Raw genomic sequence first — 23,955 nt, 5'->3', positions numbered from 1 at the left:
TCCTCTTCTGTAAAATGGACACTGTCTGGTGTCTAATAAATGTTAAATAAAAGTAGGTTTATATTTTTATGAGTATTACCAAGGTTTTTAACATTCAAATTTTTCTTGAAGGATCGATTCTTTATTGTCAAAGTCTTTATGGTTAAAATCTCATCAAGAAGGCACTGGAAGTGGGACCGGCCCCATGACCTAGTGGTTAAGTTTGGCGTGCTTGGCTTTGGCCGCCTGGGCCTGGTTCCTGGGCGCTGACCTACACCACTCATCAGCAGTCATGCTCTGGCAGTGACCCACATACAAAATAGAGGAAGATGTGCACAGATGTTAGCTCTTAAAAAAAAAACGAAGAGACTGGAAAGGATATCAGGAAACTTTTGGAGGTCATGGATATGTTTATTACCTTGATTATGATGATGGTGCCACGGGTGTATGCTTATGTCCAAACGTAACCAATTACATACATTAAATATTCACAGTTTTTTATATATCAATTATATCTCAGTAAAGCTATAAAAAAGTATATATAACACAAAAATAGGAAGAAGAAGGCACTGGAGTAGTTTGCCCCCAGCCGGAGCCAAAGATACAGGGATTACCTACTACCAGCGATGCAGCCTGCTGGAGAAGAGGGGACAAGAGCCTGGGGAAGACGGTGGCGCCCTGCTACTTTCCATGTGCAAAGGACAGAAAATCAAAATAGATTACCCTCTTTTTCAGAACATTTTCTCCCATTGAAATTTTCTCCCATTGAAATTGTAAGCATGAAGCTCTGGGCTGTTTCAACGTGGAAGCAGGCATGTCCTTTCACTTCCATAATGTAACGCCTCAGCACTCTTTCGAGATCCTGGGAAAATCACATTCCCGGGACATCCGACGCTGGCTTATGTTCTCAAAGGGCAGTTCATCTTTTTCTGTCCTTTCATTAACAAGGTCTCCCCCTTGAGATGATTGAGGCATTGGCAACCATATAGAATTGATAATGTCAAGCCATTTCAAGATAGGACTACTCTTGCTATGTTATTTATAGGAGTTCCTTCCTCTGTGAGGTTCTGTTTTGGCCCAAAGAGGGAGGGAGTCTACAATTAGGATTTTATTAAGATACTTTTCAGATTCGGTTCAGCTGGGGGCAAAAACTGGCAGATAAGAGGGATTTACCACTGAAGCAGGGCTCAAGAGGTGCTACGGAATAATGAAAAGGAAACACAAAGCCTGAATGAGAAGAAAGGGAAAATTGTGAAATCACGCTGTTTTATACTACACACTCCCTCCTCCACTCTCAAGAGATGGTTGTAAGTACTGAAGGTGGTAAGGCACGTGTGATGGTTAACTTACACGTGGGCAGGCATCATCCAATCATTTGAGGGCAGAATAGACCAAAAAGGCAGAGGAAGGGCAAATTCCAGCTCTCTCTCTGCTTGAGCTGACACAACTATTTTCTCCTGCCCTCAGACGTCAGAGCTCCTGGCTCTCGGGCTTTCAGACTCAGATGGGCACTTACACCACTAGGCCTGGGATTCTCAGGCCTTCGGACTCTAACTGAATAACACGACCAGCTTTCCTGGTTCTCCAGCTTGTAGACAGCAGGTCTTGGGACTCCTCGACCTCCATAACGGCATGAGCCAATTTGTATCATAAATCTCCCCTTCTATGTATCTACATATATCCTATTGGTTCTGTTTCCCTGAAATAAACCCTAATACAGCAAATGAAAGCTGGCAACTCTCTGCTCATAAGTGAGAAATGAATGATAATTTTGGGTCACCCAAATAACGACATCCCTAGAGGGTGCTGTTTTTGAGGCCTTGAGAAACAAGGGAAAATCTAAACTGGAAGTGATATTGTCCTACTTCTCCGAAGATCAGAAAAGCTCTTTTTTGATACTAAAGTAGATAGAAAACTATAGCTACAGACTTCCTAGCAAAAAGGAGTCCCAGAGAACCAGAGCTTGATACCTGAGAGAAATTGGATATTAAGGAGTCCTGGCAAATTAAACATGCTAAGACTTTTGAGCAATCAGTAGTAAATCTTCCAAAACTTCAGCTCCAGCCTGGCCATGCCCCTAACTCTGCTTTCACCCTCATACACTGATATTTCACCTCTCCCACATCACCCAGCATCTGACCCTGGACATACCCCCTGGTTTTGGCTTGTTACTACCCACACTGTGCTGCGAGTGCAGCATGGTCTCGCCCCACTGTGCAGCAGAAACAGGAAAGAAATTGGAATTCAGACTTCAAGAAGGGAAGAAAAAGGAGCTTTTGAGGAGGAAATCTAAGAAGGAAAATATAACCTTACCCTCAGAACCCATTAAAAATTTAAATGGCACATCAAAAGCCAATAGATGGATATTTGTCCCTTCCAGAGAGAAGTAGGGAACTGCGCAAATACACACAGCCACAGGTAGGAGCCGGTGAATTTGACCTAACAGAGTACGATGACTCCTCAAATATACTAGGAGAGGCCGAGGTTTCTTGCTTGCTTGTTCTTTTGTTTTATTGTGTGTGCGTGTGTTTCTCTTAGGAAATGAAGTCAATGGAATTCATAAAGAATCCATGAATATTAGTTGTTTTTACAGGCTTCAGTGACAGGCTTTGTAGAAGAATAGCTCTTGAGAAGAATGTGTAGAAAATAAAAGAATTTGCTACTCAGTCTGAGGTAGAATTTTGAAAGTATATGTGTGTTGAACTTAATGTTTAAGTGTGTGATGGGCAGAGGAAGAGGGATCCATTCCTTCTAGAAGATCCAGAGCCTTCATGTACACATATCTCTTGATAATTCCTTCTATTATCTCAGATTAGATTTGACAGAACTGTGTCTACCCCAGACTTGGGGTTTTAACAACGCCTTCTGTAAGATTTCTTGGCCACCTACCCCGACACATTTAGCAGAACTTACAGAAATTCTATTCAGCATTCCATTCTCAGGAGCAGCATTTTTGTGGTGCTAAAGAGGACTTGAAGCTCTTTACACAAGATCTACAACAGTTCGAGGATTAAGACTACTTGTGAACAAGGTCAAGAATAGAGGTGGTGTGACTTCCAAAAATATAGATGCAAAACATTCCCCCCTCTCAGGAAGGAGTTCATGAACAGGCAGGGAACTCTCTCTGAGGTAGGAGAGCTGAAACGTGTCTGAGCATGATTGTTTGTCCATGGGAAAGACTATATTTTTTCATTATAAATTGCACACCATTATTTTTACTGTGATTATACATTTCTCTGACTCATTAGAATGGCAAAGTACAAAAAAAGACTCAGTGGCGTGTCCTCAGATATAACTGTGACTATTGCCTGGGAAAAAGCCTCAGAGCAAGCAAACAACAATTTTTATTCATTCATCAAATATTTATTAGGTGCTTACTATGTGCTAGACTGTTCTAGACACCTGAGATACATTCATGAATAAAACAGACAAAATCCCAGAATTCAGGGATCTTCCCCTCTGTTGGAGAGAGATATAAAATAAAAAGCAAACCTATTAAGTAAGTAGAGTATATAGGATCATATAAGGGGTATGGGGGAAAAAAGAGCAAGGGAAGGGGATTTGAAGTTGAGGGTGGATTGCAATTTTGCATATGGTGAGAAGGTGATATTTGAGCAAAGATTTGAAAGATGAGAGGAACTGGGGTGGTGCATATCTAGGAAAAGAACATTCCAAACAGATGGAACAGTCAGGCAAGGGATCTGTTAAAAGGCAAACTGAGGCATATTAAACATTTTAAGAGTTTATCTGAACAAAAATCGATTTGAATCAGGCAGTATCCAATCTAGCAGACAGAAAGGAGCTCCAAAGAGCTGTACAAAACGAAAGACTTTTAAAGCCAGAAGGAGCAGGGACAAGGAAGTTATACCAGGCAAAGAAGCAGATTGCTAAATGCAATATTACTTTCCTCTAGGGGATGGCAGGGGTCTATCAGGCAGATTACCTAACTAGCGCTGATCAGGCGATTCCTGACTGACTGGTTTAAGATTCCATTTCTGGAAGAGCCAAAACTGTAATTAAGCCTCGGTTTAGTGACTAGAGGCTTAGCACAAGCAACCCCATTTTGGGCCTGTTGTGTTGTTGTTTAACAGATTGAAACTGCTTTATGTCTGGAATGTTCAAGAAATTGTTTCGAGGAGTGGAACTGAGTAAGGGAGAGAGTTGTCAATGACGAGGTCAGAGGGAACAAGGGAGACCAGATCACATGCAAGCACTGTGAAATCGTTAGCTTTTTACTCTGAATAAAGTGGGGAACCACGGAAGGATTTTGAGCATAGGAGTGACGTGATCTGACTTACGTTTTAAAAGGATCATTCTGAAATGCTGTGTTGCAAATAGACTGTAGGGTGGTGAGGGTGGAAGCAGGGAGACAAGTGAAGAGGCTATTGCAGTAACCCAGGCAAGAGAAGACGGAGGCCTGAACCAGGGTAGCTACAGTTATTACTTATTATAATGAAATTGTTACTGCTACAGTTTGGATCTTGGTGGTTCAAATTAGCATCAATTAAATAATCACCAGAACATTCTCATTCACTCTGGATGCAAGGGTACTGACATGTCTGAATCTTGTTTTGAAACTTGAATTTATGATAAATTGTGTGGTAGGTTTCTACTTTGCAAAAAAAGAAAAAAAATGTGAAATGTGACAGGTGATTCAAGCTGCCGACACCAGAATGTAAGGGCAGAAGATTCATTTATAGAATCACACGAATAGAATACTGAAGTCCAATTCCTTCATTTTATAAATGGGGAAACCATCGCCCAGACAAAGGCTGTAAGTTGACCCAGGACATACCCCTCTCCAGTGCTGAAGTCTGGGTCCCATTATACCTCACTGCCTGCATTCACTCATCTGCACTTCCCACTCAAGACTTACAGGCTATGTCTGTTTCTCTAATTGCCTCAGTTATTTGTCCTTCCATAATTCAAGAATAAGATCATCAGATTGAAAGTTTCCCTAGGGCAGAGATCCTAATAGATGCATAACACTGATTTTGGCTGAATTGTGTCAATGGCACATTTATTGAGCATCAGACTTTATTACTCTAATTCTAAACTGACTGGCCTCAATTATTGATTCTTCTATCTAATAACTGTCAAAAAGAATTTTCAGTGCCAACTTCTCTAAAATGATATTTTGGGAAAGACATATTCCCCCAAAGTTTAAGTGTTTTCTATTTTCTTTCATCAGGAGATGCGATGAGGGTGTCCTTGCAGGCCAGAACTTTAAAGAGCATTACTGCATCTGAAACAATTGATAAATGAATCAACAATTTAGTCCCTGACGTTTACCACCATTGAGCACAATCAAGATGATATTTACCTAGAAAACCATCAAAGTAACTGGCACTAAGGTGCTCTCTGTAACTCACAGAACAATGTCAATGTTGCCATTGATTGACTGAACTTTGAATAGTATAGCATCTGTTTAGTGCTCCTCCCCTAGTAGCAAAACCAAGCAGGCCAGCCCAACAGAAATGGTTCCAATGGGATCAGGATGGATGAATGGGTGTTGATATGCTGATTAGCAAGAATGTCTATGGCAGGAGTTTCATGGATTTAAAGGGCAAATTAAGCATTGTGTTCAGGAGAGGGCAGCAAGTGCCAAGGTCAGAGAATTCTTCCTGACAGATCATCAGGAGGACTTGATATTTTGAGAGGCAGATTACAGATAAATGGGAGAGTGTTCTAGGAGACTACCAAAGGCAATACCAGTTGTGGTTTGCCAATTAGAGATTGACTTTCCATATTAACTAGGGATGTGGAGTGGACAGACATCACCAGATAAAGGGCTTGGAGAAGGAGAAACAGCTTCCTAGTAAACCTGACAGCACAAGTCACAGTTCTCCTATGAGCCCTCACATTTCCTTACTGTTCAATGTGTCTGCCTCAAACTCTTCCCCTTACCCTGTTTTCGCCAATAGAAATCTCTCACAGCCTTGTGAATTTTCTTCACATCCCTCCTTCAGACACCCACCAGCATTTTCTGCTTCTGAAAGCCTCGTCCCTTCATGTACTTAACTGGTTGGAATGAAAACTAAGAAGGAGCTTTAAAAGTTTACTTAGATCTATATTTCACATAACAAAATCCGTACACGCAAGTAACAAAATACACAAAATGTAGGTAATAGCAATATTAACACGCCACACACATGTGAATAATAATTAGTTCTGCTTGTTTAATGTGAGAGAAGAGGATTAAAAAAAAGTCAAAGGAGAAAGACATCAGTTATGAAACATACTGAGAAGAAAGCACCCTGTTCGGGGGGAAGATTCCCCTCCACTCCCGTTCCTGAAGTTACAGGGCAGGGTCACAGAAGTCTAGGGGGCCCATGAGCCCAGCCCTTACAGTCAGAGCTGACTTGTCAGGAGGGGCCATTCAGTCGACCTCTTCAATGATGGGGCCAGTACTGGAGGCTCTCTGGCGGGCTTGAGCTCCACAACTGCTACCCCCAGGGACACCAGGCCCCCCATAGAGCCTGGAGAAGACCGGGCCACAGATTTGCTCCAGCTCCCTCTTCTGATGCTCATACTCCTCTTTCTCTGCCAACTGATTGGGCTCCAGCCAGCCAAGGACTTCCTGACATTTGTCTTGTACTTTGCTCCTGTCCTCTTCAAGAATCTTGTCCCTAAGGCTTTACGCTTGCGAGGAGCTCTTCACATGGAAGACATGAGCCTCCAGGGAGTTTTTGGCAGCCACTCTGTCCCTCTGGGCCTCATCCTCAGCCTTGGACTGCTCAGCCTCACGAACCATCCTCTCCACCTCTTCCTTGCTCAGCCGGCCCTTGTCATTGGTGATGGTGATCTTGTTGGCCTTGCCTGTGCCCCTATCTGTGGCCACCACACTCAGGATGCCATTGGCATCGATGTCAAAGGCCACCTTTATCTGGGGGACCCCATGGGGGGCAGGAGGGATGCCACCGAGCTCAAAGCGCCCCCGCAGGTTGTTGTCCCCGGTCACGGCCCTCTCACCCTCATACACCTGGATCAGGACCCCAGGCTGGTTGTCCGAATAGGTGGTGAAAGTCTGGGTCTGCTTGGTAGGGATGGTGGCATTCCTCTGGATCGACGTGGTCATCACTCCACCTGCTGTCTCCAGCCCCAGGGACAGCGGAGCCACGTCCAGCAGCAGGAGATCCTGCACTTTCTCACACTTGTCTCCCATCAACACTGCTGCCTGCACAGCAGCCCCATAGGCCACCGCCTCATCCGGGTTGATGCTCTTGCTCAGCTCCCTGCGGTTGAAGAAGTCCTGCAGCAGCTTCTGCACCTTGGGAACGCGAGTAAAGCCGCCCACTAGAGCAACGTCGTGAATGTGGGCCTTGTCCAGCTTGGCGTCCCGCAGGGCCTTCTCCACTGGCTCCAGGGTGCTGCGGAAAAGGTCCGAGCACAGTTCCTCAAAGTGGGCTCGAGTGATGGACGTGTAGAAGTCTATGCCCTCGAACAGGGAATCGATCTCCAGAGTGGCCCGGGTGCTGGAGGACAGGGTGTGCTTGGCGCGCTCACAGACCGTGCGAAGCCTGCGTGGGGCCTGCTTGTTCCCGCGCAGGTCCTTCCCGTGCTTCTGTCGGAACTCCTCTGTGAAGTGGTGCACCAGCTGGTCGTCAAAGTCCTCTCCACCCAAGTGGGTGTCTCCCGCCGTGGCCTTCACCTCAAAGAGACCGGCGTCAATAGTGAGGACCGACACGTTGAAGGTGCCCCCACCCGGGTCGAGAATGAGCACGCGGCGCTCTCCGGCGCCCCGCCGGCCCAGCCCATAGGCGATGGCGGCCGCTGTGGGCTCGTTGATGAGCCTCAGCACGTTGAGCCCCGCGATGGCACCCGCGTCCTTGGTAGCCTGGCGCTGCGAGTCGTTGCAGTAGGCGGTCACCGTGATCACAGCGTGCCTCACCGGCTGGCCCAGGTACGCCTCGACCGTCTCCTTCATCTTGCTCAGCACCATGGACGAGATCTCCTCGGGGTAGAACGCCTTGTCCTCCCCGCGGTAGGACACGCGCACCTTGGGCTTGCCGCCCTCACTCACCACCTGGAAGGGCCGGTGCTTCACGTCCGCCTGCACAGTCGCGTCCGCAGACTTGCGACTGATCAGCCCCTTGCCGTCGAACACGGCGTTGCGCGGGTTCAGCGCCGCCTGGCTCTTGGCCGCATCTCCGACCAGCCGCTCGGTGTCGGTGAAGGCCACGTAGCTGGACCTCGTGCGGATGCCCTGGTCATTGGCGAGGATCTCCATTCGGCCTTGCCGGAACACGCCCAGGCATGAGTACGTGGTGCCCAGGTCGGTGCCTATCGCCACTTCCCTCGGGCCCACATGGCTGCGGCTTCTCGCGCTCGTGGGCACCAGTCGGATACTCGAGCCTGCGGCACTTGGCGCTGCTCGACCGTCGAGGTGCGCTCAGCTGCGCGCTCTCCGCTCGCCTTCTCTCCTGCAAGCCCAGCTCGGCTCTGCCCGGCTCCGCGTCCACGAGCCTTTTAGCCAGTTGCCGGGGACCCGCCTCCGCCCGCCCGCGCGGCCGCGAACCTGCCGGCGCTTTCGCGGAGAGCCCAGAGCCGCCCACCCTGCCCGCGCGGGCTGCCTCAGCCGGGTGGGCGGCGCGCTGACTCGGGGAGCAGGTTCGCGCGGCTCCGGCCGTGCGAGGTGGGGCGCGGAGCGGGGCGCGGGTGGGCTACGCCGGCCCCACCCTCCCCTGACTCAGAGCTGCGGAGAAAGTTGCAGCTTCTCCTGGCTGGTTCTAGGGGCCGTCGGTTGCGGCAGAAGCCAGTGAAGGCCTAACTTCCCAGGAGAACTAGTTCTCCCCCTGTTGGCTGAAGACAGCCGGCCTGAGTCCGGCGGCTCGGGAAAAGCTGGAAGTATGTTACCGTGCGAATGGAGCCGTGGTCTCCAAGCCGGGAGTTTAAATAGTTATTTTTTTTGTCTTAACATTTTTTTGTCTTGAAACATAAAAGCAGTATTTTCACAATTGTGACAGATGGGCGGCCTGATTCTGGGTGCGGAATGAAGCTAGGGACAGCGATGACGTTAACAGAGTGCCAGAAACAGCGAAGCGCTCTGCGCATTGGTGGTTCAGTCGTAGAATTTTCGCCTGGCAGCTGGAGGCCGGGGTTCCATTCCCGGCCAATGCAATGTGAGGAGTCTTTTCTCTCGCTGCCTCCTTTTTTTTTTTCCCCCTGTTGTAGCGCTTATAACACTGAAAGGAAACCAGTTAGCTGAAGGCTGCGTTCTTTTCATTTGGCTCCCCATCCCTTATGTGGTCGCTTTCTTCAGGAGCCCAGACCTGGCGCTGTGGCGCGCGGACTCAGGGGTGATCTGGCCACCCTCCCCCGCTTCGCGCGCGCCTCCGGAATGAACTCTGCACACGGGAAAGGAGGATGCAGATGAAATGTGGTGGAATGTCCCTCCTGTTGTCGATGCCTGTCGCTCATATTCCCGAGGAGGATGGTACCCAAAGGCAGGTTGGAAAGCACAGTGTGCGTTTTCTTCTGAGGCCAGGGCTCAGGTGGGGTGTAAACTCCTGCAGGCCGCAGGCCATCCCATGCTCTACAAGCCAGAGGGCGAGGGGTGTCCATTGGTCAGCAAAGCCATCCTAGTTCCCGGCAGTCCTGTGGCCTTACGAATTGAATCTTAGCCATGTCTCACTTTCTTTAATCCAGAACATTCTATTGGGGTTATCTGGTGTTTCTACTTGGTGTGGACTTCTACTGAGAAGCAAAAAAGAGGAGCCTTTTAGGAGACCTGAGGGTGGAAATGGAGGAAAAAAGGAGCCAAAGTTCTCTGTAAGCTCCTGTCTCCCGGCTGACAGGGGGGATACTCACCGCTGTACTAACGAGGGCGGTATCTATGGGGAACGTCATACTTTCTAACGTTAAACTTTAGTAGTGTATTGTATGTAATATATTGGTATTTGCCTCCTTCAAGGGAAACTAATTTTTAAAAAGAGAAACTAAAAGCCCTTGCTTGGTAAGTGGCGCTTGGTAAGTGGCTCTTTGCTCTTCAAATGGCTCCGAATCCTTTGGAAAGTTCTTGAGGCCTTTGAAGAGTGAGGAGGGAGTCAGGATGCAGAGGTCAGTCCCCCTTCTAGACGGGATTTCTTGTTCTACCCTCTCCAAGTGTGCCAGTGAGAAAGAGCTGGCAAAGTCTTCTGGGACAGAGATCCAACTATGCCGGGAAGGTGATCAGTCCGAGGAAAAAAGGGAATGTTTGAAGAAGTGTGCAATGAATGACTTCCACAGTGGAAAATCAAACCATCCTCAAAAAGAAGGAACCTATGTCATAACTCCAGGAGGAAGAGAAGCTTCAGCTCTAAACTCATTCACTCTCAGAGTCTAGGCCTGGATGTGAGAGTCCAGACATTTTGGTCAAGAACCTGCAAGAGAAGGGTCCTCACCTCAGAAGGGAAAAGGCGTCCTGGCCTGGCGTCTGTGCCCTGGTCTGTTGAGGGACTGCCTTGTCCAAGCTCCTCCAACCTTCTCTCCCAGCCCTCAGGGGCCTCAAAACCCCACCTTCCCACCCAGCCCCAAGAGTTCCAGGTAAAGCCCGAAAGCAAGCACCTCTGTGCCTGCACATTCACCACAGCCTCACACAGGCCTTCTTCCAATGGCATTCTCTTTACTTTTGAATTCAGAGAGGTTCAAGTACAGAGGAGTTTATGTATGCAGTGCTAACTTTATCCACACGCTTACATGTATCCATTTATGTTTAGTAGCTTAGTTTGAGTATCTTTAAAAGCAGAACAGATACTAAAGTGATAACTTAAACAGACATTGTGAAGTGGAGGGATGCTGATGACTCAACACTGAGTACAAAAAGCAAGTTGTAGAACAAACATACAGTGTGATCCAAACCTGTTTATGTAAAGGTCTGTGACACCAACTGCCTGTATATCCTTAACAAGTTATTTCACCCATCTGGGCCACAGCTTACTCAATTTTAATATGAGGAGACTGGACCACATCATTTCTAAGGACTTTCTAGGTTTAAAATTCTCTGATTTCAAATGCTCAAGAATTTGCTCATTCCACGAATTACTGAGTGCTTTGTCATGTGCTGGACACTGACCCAGACTCTAGGTATACATTAGTGAACAAAATAGACAAAGGCCCTGCTGTCCTGGAGCTCAAATTCTGATGAGAGGAGGGGTAGTCAGACAATAAACAATTAAACAAGTCAGCAAATGATACATCAGTAGGTAATAAGTACAATGAGGAAACATAAAGCAGGAGAGGGGCATTAGGGGGTGGTGGGAGAGTGGGGTTATACTGAATGATCAAGGAGACCTCACTGATAAGGTAACATTTGAGTGAAGATCATGATGGAAGCGTGATGTGGAGATCTGTAAGAAAGAACATTCCAGAAACAGGAACTAACATAAGCCCTGGGCAGAAGTATAATTGGTGTGTTGATTGAAGCAACGAAGAGCAGTAGATGAGGTCAGAGAGGCAGTGAGGAGCAAGATCATGTAGCTCCTTGTAGAACATTGCAAAGGCTTTAGCTTTACTCTTAAACGCAAGGGGCTATTGCATGGCTTTGAGCAGAGAAGTGACAGATACAACAGACATTTTTAAAAGATCACTTTAGCTGTTTTGGTGACAGCAGACTGTACGGTGGCAAGGGTGAGTGTAGGGAAACCAATCAGGAAACTATTGCAGTAACCCAAGTGAGAGATGATGGGAGCTTCGACCAAGGTGCCAATAGTAGAGTACTGAGAGGGGTCAGATTGCTGGATTTATTTGAAAGTAGAAGCAGGATTCACTGAGTTTTGTATATTTGAGGAGCCTCTGTCTAGGGTCTATGAAAACAGTGTGAGTGTTTGCTGTGAGTCCTTGTAGAGCCAGGTGGGCTGTGACTGTGCCTTGACCTTCAGGAACTCGGTGAGTGTGGGGCCTGTTGGAATTTAACTCTGGAGATCACAGGTCCTTCTTTTCCCTGGAGAATAAAGGGTGGTTGGAGGCTCCTTAGCCCAGGATGCTGTCAGATAGCGGTTGGGGGAGGAGAAAATGTAGGGCCTGAAGAGATGCTGCTGTTACACCATGGGATGAGGGGTCATTTGTCCTGAGGGGCCTGGCTCAATTTGACTTTGTAATTCTTCCTGTCTCTCATTGAGCTTCGAAGGTCTGTCTGCATGGAAAAATACAGCCCCGTGTCCACAGCAAACAGGAGTGCCATCACCAGGCAGAAAGTGATTTGATACCAAGGCCGAAAGATGAATAGAGCTGCCGGACCTAATATGTGAGGGAGAGGGATGAGAAGATTGAAAATTGTTAAGGCAGAAATTTGGAATACACAGTCAGGGCCCTGTTGGGGAGCCATTGTGAAGTCACCCAAGCCAGGGGCTAAGGCCAAGGCCAAGCGCAGACAGGTAACCCATGAGGACTTCATATGATCTCTTCATCTCTCTGCCTTCCCAAATAAAGCTCTGGATCAGCATTTCCCAAAGGGTGACCTTGGACACATCTGTTCTAAGGGACATTAGTAGAAGTTATAGAGGAAAAAAGTTTTGTGGTCACCTAGGTTTGGCAAATGCCTTATAAAACTTACTTTAAAAGTTTTTTTTACAATAGGACTTCTGGAAATCGTTAATGTGCATTATGAAGATGAAAGGAGAGGAACAGAATATGCAGCATGTTCTGCATTAATTTGGCCACAGAATTGTTCATTCTGAAAAGCCTCTCAAAGAGTCATGTGACTGGGGAAGAGCCTTTGGGAAACAGTGAACAAGGGCATCCACAGACCACATCAACAGGTGGTCACTCGCCACCTCCTATGAGCCCAGGATGGGTGGTATTCACTGACCAGTGCTAGTCTGGCGTAAATAGATTGTGATGCCTCCTGAAAGGGCATGATATGGATTTCACAATGCGCAATTTCTCAAGAACAGATGGAGCCTAGTTCTTTGCATGTACAGAGAGACTCTCATGCCAACATGGCTGCCCCAGCTTACCTTTGAGGCTAGGCTGAGAGTGTTAGTAGGGAGGCACAAGAAGCCCCAGAATCCTAGAGACGAGAGGGACATATGACAAGGTGGAGTGGTTTGAATGAGGTGGAAAAGAGGGAGGGTGGTTATGTCTGGTAGACAGATTTGGGGGGATGACTCTGTCTCCTGAGAGTTAAAACTTCAAGTGAATGACACCCTTTTCTATAATCCCCGAGGAATGAGCTGGAACAGAGCTACACATCCACACAGCAATCAGGTCAAGCTAGGACTTTCAGGGTTCCTGTTGACATCAAAGAGGCCTACTCAGGGGAAGACAGGTACTGAAGTCCAAAAAAGATCAGTAATCCTCTCCCTACCCATCCTTCCAAGGCCAGAACCCCCTTGAACAGCCTCGGTTCTCACCTTGGACAGTGATGTTCACCGGCTGTGACCACAGTGATGGGCGTTTTTTGTCTATAACTCCCGTGCAGTGGTACTCACCACTGTGACGGAGCTTTGCTTGACTGATAGAGAAGCTGGAGTTCCGAAGGGAAAATGTCTGGTCTTTTCCATTCTGGTAGAATGTGACCTTGTACAGAGGCGTGCTTCTCCAGCTGTGGCACCTCAGGTGGATGGGCTCCCCCTCCTGAAACACCAGGCTAGTGGTCTGGAGCAGCAACCAGTCTGAAAGACACATGAGAAGAAAATGTTCTAAGGCTGGATATCAGGGTCCTTTGAGCCTCATGCTTGGGGCTAAATTACTCATTTGAGTACTTTTGAAAAGATGTGGAGCAGAGGAATTGAAGGTGCTTCATGGCAGGTGTGAGCATCTCTTGCAGGCAAAATATGGCATTATCTGTAGGACCTCTGAAGGACAGTTTTCAGAAGTTCCAAAGATGAATGGCAGGAACACCACTCCCTGGACCAGGGGTGTGGGGTGATTTTGAGACGTTAAAAACACTATACTGGAGCAAGGAAATGAGGGCATTTCAGTAACTGTAGAGGTTGCTGAACAGCACCTGAAACCCTCAGTTCTTGTGGATACAGCATTTGTGGTCTGGGCATTACTAATTTAATGGCAACTTTTCCACAAGTTTTGGGAAGTGAGGGTGGGAGCCATTCTGCATATTAGCAACAAAATGGAGCTTTAATAATTCCTCACCCACCCTGAATGGAATTTCCATCCACATAAGAAATGAAAATGTGTGACCTTGTGAATTCAGTATTCAGTTGTGACTCTGAACAAGAGGAGCACAAACAAAGCTTTTTAACTTAAAATCACGTCTTCCTCCCTGCTCACAAACGTTCCCACTCCCTAGCACCCCCTTACTTCGTTCATGGCAGGGTATTCAGATTCCAGAGTTTGGCTCCTTGGAGGACAAGTCTATAAAGAATGTTTTAAACCCACACATCTATGGACAGCTAGTTTTCATCAAGGGAGCCAAGAACATACAATGGAGAAAGGAAAGTCTCTTCAATAAATGAGGTCAGGAAAACAGGACAGCCACATGCAGAAAAAGGAAAGTAGATCATCATGTTACACCATGCACAAAAATGAACTCAAAATGGATTAAGGCTTGAATGTAAGACCCAAAACCGAGAAACTTCCAGAAGAAAATGTAGGCAGTACGTTGTTCAACATCGGTCTTAGCAACATATTTACAAGCACCGTGTCTGACGGGGCGAGGGAAACAATAGAAAAAATAAAGAAATGGGACTACATCAAACTCAAAATCTTCTGCACAGCAAAGGAAACCATCAACGAAATGAAAAGACAACCTAACAATTAGGAGAAGATATTTCTAAACCATATGTCTGATAACTAGTTAATCTCCAAAATATATAAAGAACTCATACATCTCAGCAACAAAACAACTAACAACCCAATTAAAAAATGGGCAAAAGACCTAAACAGACATTTCTCCAAAGAAGATATACAGATGGCCAACAGGCTCATGAAAAGATGTTCAACATCATTAACTATCAGAGAAATACAAATCAAAACAATGAGATATCACCTCACGCCCTGTCAGCATGGCTATAACTAACAACACAGGAAACAACAAGTGTTGGAGAGGATGTGGAGAGAAGGGAAGTCTCATACGCTGCTGGTGGGAGAGCAAACTGGGGCAGCCACTATGGAAAACAGTACGGAGATTCCTCAAAAAATTAAGAATAGAACTACCATACGATGCAGCTATTCCACTGCTGGGTATTCAAAGAAGGTGAAAACACAAATGCGTAAAGATACATGCACCCCTGTGTTCACTGCAGCATTGTTCACAATAGCCAAGACTTGGAAGCAACCTAAGTGCCCATCAAGGGGCGAATGGATAAGGAAGATGTGGTATATATACACAATGGAATACTACTAAGCCATAAGAAAAGATGAAATCCAGCCATATGTGACAACATGGAGGGACATTGAGGGTATTATGCTAAACGAAATAAGTCAGAGGGAAAAGGTCAAATACCGTATGATCTCACTCTTAAGTAGAAGAAGAAAACAACAACAAACAAACACATAGAGCCTGAGGTTGGATTGGTGGTTACCAGAGGGGAAGAGGGAGGGAGGAGGGCGAAAGAGATGATTAGGCACATGTGTGTGGTGATGGACTGTAATTAGTCTTTGGGTGGTGAACATAATGTAATCTATACAGAAATAGAAGTATAAAGATGTACACCTGAACTTTATATAGTGTTATAAACTAATGTTACTGCAATAAAAAAAAGAGTGTTTCAATAAACTTCCTAGAGAAGAATATCAAATTGCTTGCTTTATTATAATAATAAATTCTAGAATTTAGTATATGCTATTTAAATGAAAACTCATTTAAGAAAACAGTATCCTGTATACAAAAGGCAAGGTACCGTTGTTGAGACAACATGAGACAGAAATCTGAAGTCAGGATTCTGACTTTGGCTCCACCATTTACTTCTGGGCTGTTAGGTCTCATGGGCTTAATTTCTTTGTACAATGGAGGATGGGACTAGGTGGTTTCCCTCTAATGACATTTCAGATCTAAGTTTTCTTAAATCTATATTTTAACATTTTTGTAGGACAACTCAGAAGTACAACCAACTGTTTCTGAGGTGGCAATGCACAAAGAGAAGAGATGGGTAGCTGTGGTGAAGTTTTTGAGGTTGAGTCAATATTTATTTCCCTTTCCATTGAGCACCATCAACAGAAAGTGACTCCACCACCAGGATCTTGGCACCGGGACCTTAAAAGACTGCAAAAAATATCATCCTCCCAATGTTAAACATAAAACACTGAAAGCTTACATGTGACCATCTTCAGGGTTTATACACCAAGGTGCAGTTGAAGTCAATTACAGTAAAAATTGCTCATATTTTCAGACATGGGAGGCAGGTAATACAGTGTCTAGGAGCATTTTTCTACAGAATCTATTCAACTGAACACAACTGATATATACATAAACCTAGGTCACATGATGTGACTTCTTTAATTAAAACCATCTAATGAATTCTCATCTCATTCAGGAATAAAATTTAAAGTCATCATACCAGACTAATAGCTTCCACATGATCTACCCCTGCCCATCCTCCTCCCCTCTGACCTCATCTTCCAGATTCCATAGCTCCCTCTGGCCTCCTGCACCCTGGGCAGAACAACCTACTCACACCTGCCAGGCACGCTCCCAGCTTAGGGCCTTTGTAGTCTGGTTACCTTCACGCCCTGAGTTTTACCACACTGCCATGAGAGTAGAATGGTTTTATGGAGCAGAAATTTCCTTCTGCTTCTCTCACCCCCGGCTGCTTGTTTGTGGCTTTGTAACCTTCCTACTCAATCAGGACTGAGGCCAAACAGCATAACATATTCTGAGGACTCTCTTAGGAACTTCCACCCAATTAGTCCTTGGGTGATGAACATAATGTAATCTGTTCCATTACCAAACACACCAAGCAAAGGGCGTTGGTGAAAAGGGAAATGAGAGGGCAAAAACTACTTCAAACAACTCACAGCGATGCTTCTCAGTAAACAAGCCACCCCCGTTTCTTAAAAACGTCTGCCATGTCAACAGATATCATCTCTCCTTGTCCTCCCAGATCCTCCCCGGACCTTCCTCCACTGACCAGAGACCACATCCAGATGCACAGGGTCGCTGAAGCTGGTCTGGCCCGTCTGGCACTTGTAGTCTCCGCTGTCGTTGTGTGTGGCCTTAAAGCTGTAGCTGGGCTGGACTTGGGTTGTGATGGAGCTCCCATTATGGAACCATTGGGTGTAGTCGTTCCCAGGGGTGTGGGCCCCCTGGCACTTCAGAGTCACGGTATCCTCCCGGAGCACATTGATCCACGGGGGCTCAAGGCTCACCACAGCCTTTGGGAGATGTGCTGAGGGGCAGAGAGCAGAAAGGGATGGGAATAAGTAACCTTGGAGGGACCACGGATTCCAAAGGAGTTCACAGGACACATCAGGGGCCAGAGAGTCTCCCCTTTATTGTGGCCTCAATTAAAGGTAGGTGTACTTGTAGCAGCCTCATTCCCTTAAGGTCTTTGGTGGATCCAGTGGGAATCCTACCAAGAATCAAATCCCAGGTCCCACGAAAATGGGGGAACCACCCATGCCGAACCCAAGCCTGGTTCTTGGTGGAACAGATATTTTCCCACATGGTAAATATTGCCTCACATTGTGAGACAATAATGCCATAAACCCAAGGAAACAAAGAGCAAACTCACCAGCTCCCCTGCGTGCAGAAGCTGTGAAAGAGAAGAGAGTGGATCAGTGTAGAGCAGGAGAAGATGAGGAGAGCAAATGTAGTTGTAGGTGTGTGGAGAGGGGCAAGGGGAGGCCATCTTGGGCTCCTTCTTTCCCCAGGGCCCATCTCAAGAGCCTGTTTCTACTTACTCTATTTCCAGTTTCCAGTACTCTTATAAGACTACTCATTTCTCATGTCCTCCTCATCTCATCCCTGTCTCTCCACAGGGCTACAAAGAAAACATGAATGTGTGGTGCAGGGACTGTGAAAGTACCTCTGAATTCTGACCTTAGGAACCAGTGGAATGGTAAGAATTCAGGGTTCTCTGTCGCCTTTCAATCTGTCCCCAGCTTCCAGGTCCCAGGCCTGCTCCTCACCACACTGGTCCCTGGAGTCCTCATAGAAGTGACTGAAATTACCCTATTCCAGAATGACCCTCACTCACCCAGCAGCAGCAAAACTGTCAGTGGTTGAAGCAGCCACAGGCTACCAGGATGTACATTCAGAAACGTCTGGATCTCCATAGTCATCCCAGAACTGGGCTTGAGTCCAGTGGGGTTTAGGAGATGAACTTAGAAAAGAGGAAGGAAATTGCTTCAATCTCTCACAAGGTCTCATCCGACAGCAGACTCCTTTTCTGCAAATCAATCAGTAACAAATCAAACTAGAAGCTGAGTCTGCTTTACAGACAAATCTCTCTTTCCTGTATTACGTTGTTTTGTCCCTGTGAAACCCTAGGTAGGGTTCTTCTGCTGGTGAGGAAATTGATGAGAGGAAACACCAGGAAGCAGAACCGAGAATGGAGCCCTTGTCTTGAGTTCTCAGTTGCCCTTCCCACCACACTCCCTGAGCTGCCTCTCTGGCCGGCGTACAGAAAGTTTTAAATAAATTTCAACCCAGACAAGATAAAGAAGCCTATTTAAATCTGCAACCACTAAGAATTATTGCTAAACAACCACAACAAAATGGAGTAGTTACCTTCCGGAAATACTCAACCCAAGGAAGTCTCTAAGTACACCACAGGCAAGACTGTTGTCCCTTCACCTGCCCTTCACCCCCGGCCCTCCTAACAGAAAAGAAAGTTTTCACGCGCAAGAAATAATTTTGGTAAGAAAGCCATGAAGTTATTTCAAATGTCATATGTTCTGTGCAGGTGGCTGTGTAGTATGCCTGGGTTCAGCAACATGATAAAATGGTCACAGTGGTTAAAAGTCAGTCTAAGGAGGCAACAATGGCAAAAATAGACAAATCGAATTACATCAAACTGAAAAACTTCTGCACATCAGTCAACAGAGTGAAAAGATAACCCATGGGATGGGATAAAATATTTGCAAGTCATATACCTGATAAGTGGTTAATGTCCCAAATACATAAAGAACTTCTACAACTTAACAACAAACACAAAAACAAACAACCGAATTTAAAAATGGGCTAAAGACTTAAATAGGCATTTCTCCAAAGAAGATATACAAATAGCGAACAAGCCTATGAAAAGATACTGACCATCACTAATCATTAAAGAAATGCAAATCAAAACCACAATCAGATATCACCTCACACTCATTAGGATGGCAAAATAGCAAAACCGAAAACACCAGATAATAATAAGTGTTGGCGAAGATGTAGAGAAATTGGAACCCTTGTAGACTGCTGTTGGGAATGTAAAATGGTGCAGCTGTTATGGGAATCTGTATGGAGGTTTATCAAATAATTAAAAATAGAATTGCCACATGATTCAGCAATTCCACTTCTGGGTATATATCCAAAAGAATCTAAAGCAAGATCTAGAAGAGATATTTGCACGCTCATGTTCATTGCAGCATTATTCACAATCACAAACAGATTGATGTAACCCGCGTGTCCAGTGACAGATGAATGGATCAACAAAATGTGGTATATACATACAAGGAATGGAATTCTATTCAGCCTTGAAAAAAATCCTGCCGCGTGCTTCAACATGGATGACCCTGAGGACATTATGAGAAGTGAAATAAGCCAGTCACAAAAAAGTCAAATATTGTATATGAAGTATCTAAATTAGTCAAACTGACAGAAACAGAAAAGAGAATGGTGGTTGCCAGTGGCTGGGGGAGATGGAAATGGGGAGCTGTTGTTGGATAGGTACAAAGTTTTAATTTTTCAAGATAAAAAATTCTAAAGATCTGTTGTACATCAATGACAATAGACTTAACACTACTGAACTGTACACTTAAAAATGGTTAAGATGGTAAATTATTTTTATGTTGTTTTTTTTTTGTTACCATAGTTTAAAAAAATATTTTTAAAAGTCAGAGTATGAGATCTTGGACAAGGTCTTTAAATTGTCAAAGGTTCAGTTTCCTCTTCTGTAAAATGGACACTGTCTGGTATCTAATAAATATTCAAATAAAAGTAGCTTTATATTTTTATGAGTATTACCAAGGTTTTTAATATTCGAATTTTTCTTGAAGTATTGATTCTTTATTGTCAAAGTCTTTATGGTTAAAATCTCGTCAAGACGGCACTGGAAGGGGTGCCGGCCCCATGGCCTAGTGGTTAAGTTTGGCGTGCTTGGCTTTGCCGCCTAGGACCTGGTTCCTGGGCGCTGACCAACACCACTCATCAGCAGTCATGCTCTGGCGCTGACCCACATACAAAATAGAGGAAGATGCGCACCGATGTTAACTCTTAAAAAAAAAATGAAGAGACTGGAAGGGACATAAGGAAACTTTTGGAGGTCATGGTTATGTTTATTACCTTGATTGTGATGATGGTATCACGGGTGTATGCTTATGTCCAAACGTAACCAATTGCATACATTAAATACGCACAGTTGTTTATATATCAATTATATCTCAGTAAAGCTATAAAAAAGTATATATAACACAAAAATAGGAAGAAGAAGGCACTGGAGTAGTTTGCCCCCAGCAGGAGCCAAAGATACAGGGATTACCTACAACCAGCGATGCAGCCTGCTGGAGCAGAGGGGACAAGAGCCTGGGGAAGACGGTGGCGCCCTGCTACTTTCCATGTGCAAAGGACAGAAAATCAAAATAGATTACCCTGTTTTTCAGAAGATTTTCTCCCATTGAAATTGTAAGCATGAAGTTCTGGGCTGTTTCAACGTGAAAGCAGGCATGTCCTTTCACTTCCATAATGTAACACCTCAGCACTCTTTCAGGATCCTGGGAAAATCACATTCCCAGGACATCCGTCACTGGCTTATGTTCTCAAAGGGCAGTACATCTTTTTCTGTCCTTTCATTAACAAGATCTCCCCCTTGAGATGATTGGGGCATTGGCAACCATATAGAATTGATAATGTCAAGCCATTTCAAGATAGGACCACTCTTGCTTTGTTATTTATAGGAGTTCCTTCCTCTGTGAGGTTCTGTTTTGGCCCAAAGAGGGAGGGAGTCTACAATTAGGATTTTATTAAGTTAATTTTCAGGTTTGCTTCAGTTCGATTTAGCACGTAAGAAGGATTTACCACTGAAGTAGGGCTCAATAGGTGCTATGGAATAATGAAAAGGAAACACAAACTGTGTAAACAGCCTAAATGAGAAGCAATGGAAAATTGTGAAATCATGCTACTTTATACTACACACTCCCTCCTCCACTCCCAAGAGATGGTTGTAAGTGTATATACAGAAGAATTTTTATAGAACATAAACATTCTTTTATAGAACATAAAAGAATTCGCTATTCACTCTCAGGTAGAACTTTGAAAGCATGTGTGTGTTGAACTTAATGTTTAATTGTGTGATGGGCAGAGGAAAAGCAAGTGTGATGGTTAATTGACACGTGAGTAGGCATCATCCAATCCTTTGAGGGCAGAATAGACCCAAAAGGCAGAGGAAGGGCAAATTCCAGCTCTCTCTCTGCTTGAGCTGACACAGCTATTTTCTCCTGCCCTCAGACGTCAGAGCTCGTGGCTCTCGGGCTTTCAGCCTCAGATGGGCACTTACACCACTAGGCCTGGGATTCTCAGGCCTTCGGACTCTAACTGAATAACACGACCAGCTTTCCTGGTTCTCCAGCTTGTAGACAGCAAATCTTGGGACTTCTCGACCTCCATAACGGCATGAGCCAATTTGTATCATAAATCTCCCCTTCTATAGATCTACATATATCCTATTGGTTCTGTTTCCCTGAAAAAAAAAACCCTAATACAGCAAATAAAAGCTGGCAACTCCCTGCTCATAAGTGAGAAATGAATGATAATTTTGGGTCACCCAAATAACAACATCCCTAGAGGGTGCTGTTTTTGAGGCCTTGAGAAACAAGGGAAAATCTAAACTGGAAGTGATATTGTCTTACTTCTCCGAAGATCAGAAAAGCTCTTTTTTGATAGTAAAGTAGATAGAAATCTATAGCTACAGACTTCCTAGCCAAAAGGAGTCCCAGAGAACCAAAGCTTGATACCTGAGAGAAATTTGATATTAAGGAGTCCTGGCAAATTAAACATGCTAAGATTTTTGAGCAATCAGTAGTAAATCTTCCAAAACTTCAGCTCCAGCCTGGCCATGCCCTTAACTCTGCTTTTACCCCCATAACCTAATATTTCACCTCTCCCACATCACCCAGCATCTGACCCTGGACATACCCCCTGGTTTTGGCTTGTTACTACCCACACTGTGCTGCGAGTGCAGCATGGTCTCGCCCCACTGTGCAGTAGAGACAGGAAAGAAATTGGAATTCAGACTTCAAGAAGGGAAGAAAAAGGAGCTTTTGAGGAGGAAATCTAAGAAGGAAAATATAACCTTACCCTCAGAACCCATTAAAAATTTAAATGGCACATCCAAAGCCAATAGATGGATATTTGCCCCTTCTAGAGAGAATTAGGGAAATGCGCAAATACAGACAGCCACAGGTAGGGGCCAGTGAATTTGACCTAACAGAGTATGATGACTCCTCAAATATACTAGGAGAGGCCGAGGTTTCTTGCTTGCTTGTTTTTTTGTTTTATTGTGTGTGTGTGTGTGTTTCTCTTGGGAAATGAAGTCAGTGGAATTCATAAAGAATCCATGAACATTAGTTGTTTTTTCCTGCTTCAGTGACAGGCTTTGTAGAAGAACGGCTCTTGAGAAGAAAGTGTAGAAAATAAAAGAATTTGCTCTGCAGTCTGAGGTAGAATTTTGAAAGTATATGTGTGTTGAACTTAATGTTTAAGTGTGTGATGGGCAGAGGAAGAGGGATCCATTCCTTCCAGAAGATCCAGGGCCTTCATGTACACATATCTCTTGATAACTTCTTCTGTTATCTCAGATTAGATTTGACAGAACTGTGTCTACCCCAGACTTGGGGTTTTAACAACGTCTTCTGCAAGATTTCTTGGCCACCCACCCCGACACATTTATCAGAACTTATAGAAATTCTATTTGGCATTCCAGTCTCAGGAGCATCATTTTTGTAGTGCTAAAGAGGACTTGAAGCTCTTTACACAAGATCTACAACAGTTCGAGGATTAAGACTACGTGTGAACAAGGACAAGAATAGAGGTGGTGTGTCTCACAAAAATATAGATGCAAAACTTTCCTCCCTCTCAGGAACGAGTTCATGAACAGGCAGGGAACTCTCTCTGAGGTAGGAGAGCTGAAACGTGTCAGAGCATGATTGTTTGTCCATGGGAAAGAGTATATTTTTACATTATAAATTGCACACCATTATTTTTCCTATGATTATACAGTTTTCTGACTCATTAGAATGGCAAAGTACAAAAAAAGGCTCAGAGGCGTGTCCTCAGACACAACTGTGACTATTGCCAGGGAAAAAGCCTCAGAGCAAACAAACAACAGATTTTCATTCATTTATCAAATATTTATTAGGTGCTTACTATGTGCTAGACACCTGAGATACATTCATGAATAAAACAGAAAAAATCTCTGAATTCAGGGATCTTCCCCTCTGTTGGAGAGAGATATAAAATAAAAAGCAAACCTATTAAATAAGTAGAGTATATAGCATCATATAAGGGGTATCAAGGAAAAAAGAGCAAGGGCAGGGGATTTGAAGTTGGGGGTGGATTGCAATTTTACACATCGTGAGAAGGTGACATTTGAGCAAAGATTTGAAAGATGAGAAGAACTGGGCTAGGGCATACCTAGGAAAAGAACATTCCAAACAGATGGAACAGTCAAGCAAGGGATCTGTTAAAAGACAAACTGAGGCATATTAAACATTTTAAGAGTTTATCTGAACAAAAATCGATTTGAATCAGGCAGTATCCAATCTAGCAGACAGAAAGGAACTCCAAGGAGCTGTACAAAATGAAAGACTTTTAAAGCCAGAAGGAGCAGGCACAAGGAAGTTATACCAGGCAAAGAAGCAGATTGGTAAATGCAATGTTACTTTCCTTTAGGGGGTGGC

The 23,955-nt window shown here is 44.9% G+C and overlaps 2 protein-coding genes across 10 annotated transcripts in view; both read right to left on the bottom strand.

The window, feature by feature from the left end:
• The window catches only part of LOC131404689 (low affinity immunoglobulin gamma Fc region receptor II-b-like), a 139,333-nt gene that overhangs the window by 100,842 nt on the left and 14,536 nt on the right, over positions 1 to 23,955 (bottom strand). For 2 of the 9 annotated variants that reach the window (XM_058539661.1, XM_058539660.1), the window contains exons 1-4: positions 18,054 to 18,173; positions 17,589 to 17,609; positions 16,986 to 17,243; positions 13,311 to 13,571 (exon numbers count right to left, since the gene is read on the bottom strand). The exons of 1 other annotated variant lie outside the window; for it this stretch is intronic. In XM_058539661.1, coding sequence (XP_058395644.1) covers positions 13,311 to 13,571; positions 16,986 to 17,243; positions 17,589 to 17,609; positions 18,054 to 18,138 — 625 coding nt within the window. In that variant the 5' untranslated portion in view covers positions 18,139 to 18,173. Of the gene's footprint in view, positions 1 to 13,310; positions 13,572 to 16,985; positions 17,244 to 17,588; positions 17,610 to 18,053; positions 18,202 to 23,955 lie in introns of those variants that run through there. 6 more of the 9 variants (XM_058539663.1, XM_058539665.1, XM_058539662.1 and 3 more) reach the window with 6 other exon arrangements.
• Positions 6,020 to 8,021, bottom strand: LOC131404694 (heat shock 70 kDa protein 6-like). Its single transcript, XM_058539677.1, has one exon. It carries the CDS (start codon positions 7,919 to 7,921, stop codon positions 6,617 to 6,619), a length of 1,305 nt encoding a protein of 434 aa, XP_058395660.1. The 5' UTR covers positions 7,922 to 8,021; the 3' UTR covers positions 6,020 to 6,616.

Source organism: Diceros bicornis, chromosome 4 (genome assembly GCF_020826845.1).
Source record: "Diceros bicornis minor isolate mBicDic1 chromosome 4, mDicBic1.mat.cur, whole genome shotgun sequence".
NCBI lineage: Eukaryota > Metazoa > Chordata > Mammalia > Perissodactyla > Rhinocerotidae > Diceros > Diceros bicornis.
This window is presented reverse-complemented; position numbering and strand designations above follow the sequence as displayed.

Bases quoted from the DNA above. Each gene is read 5' to 3' on its own strand.
- LOC131404694 (XM_058539677.1), bottom strand. From the start codon at position 7,921: ATGGTGCTGAGCAAGATGAAGGAGACGGTCGAGGCGTACCTGGGCCAG.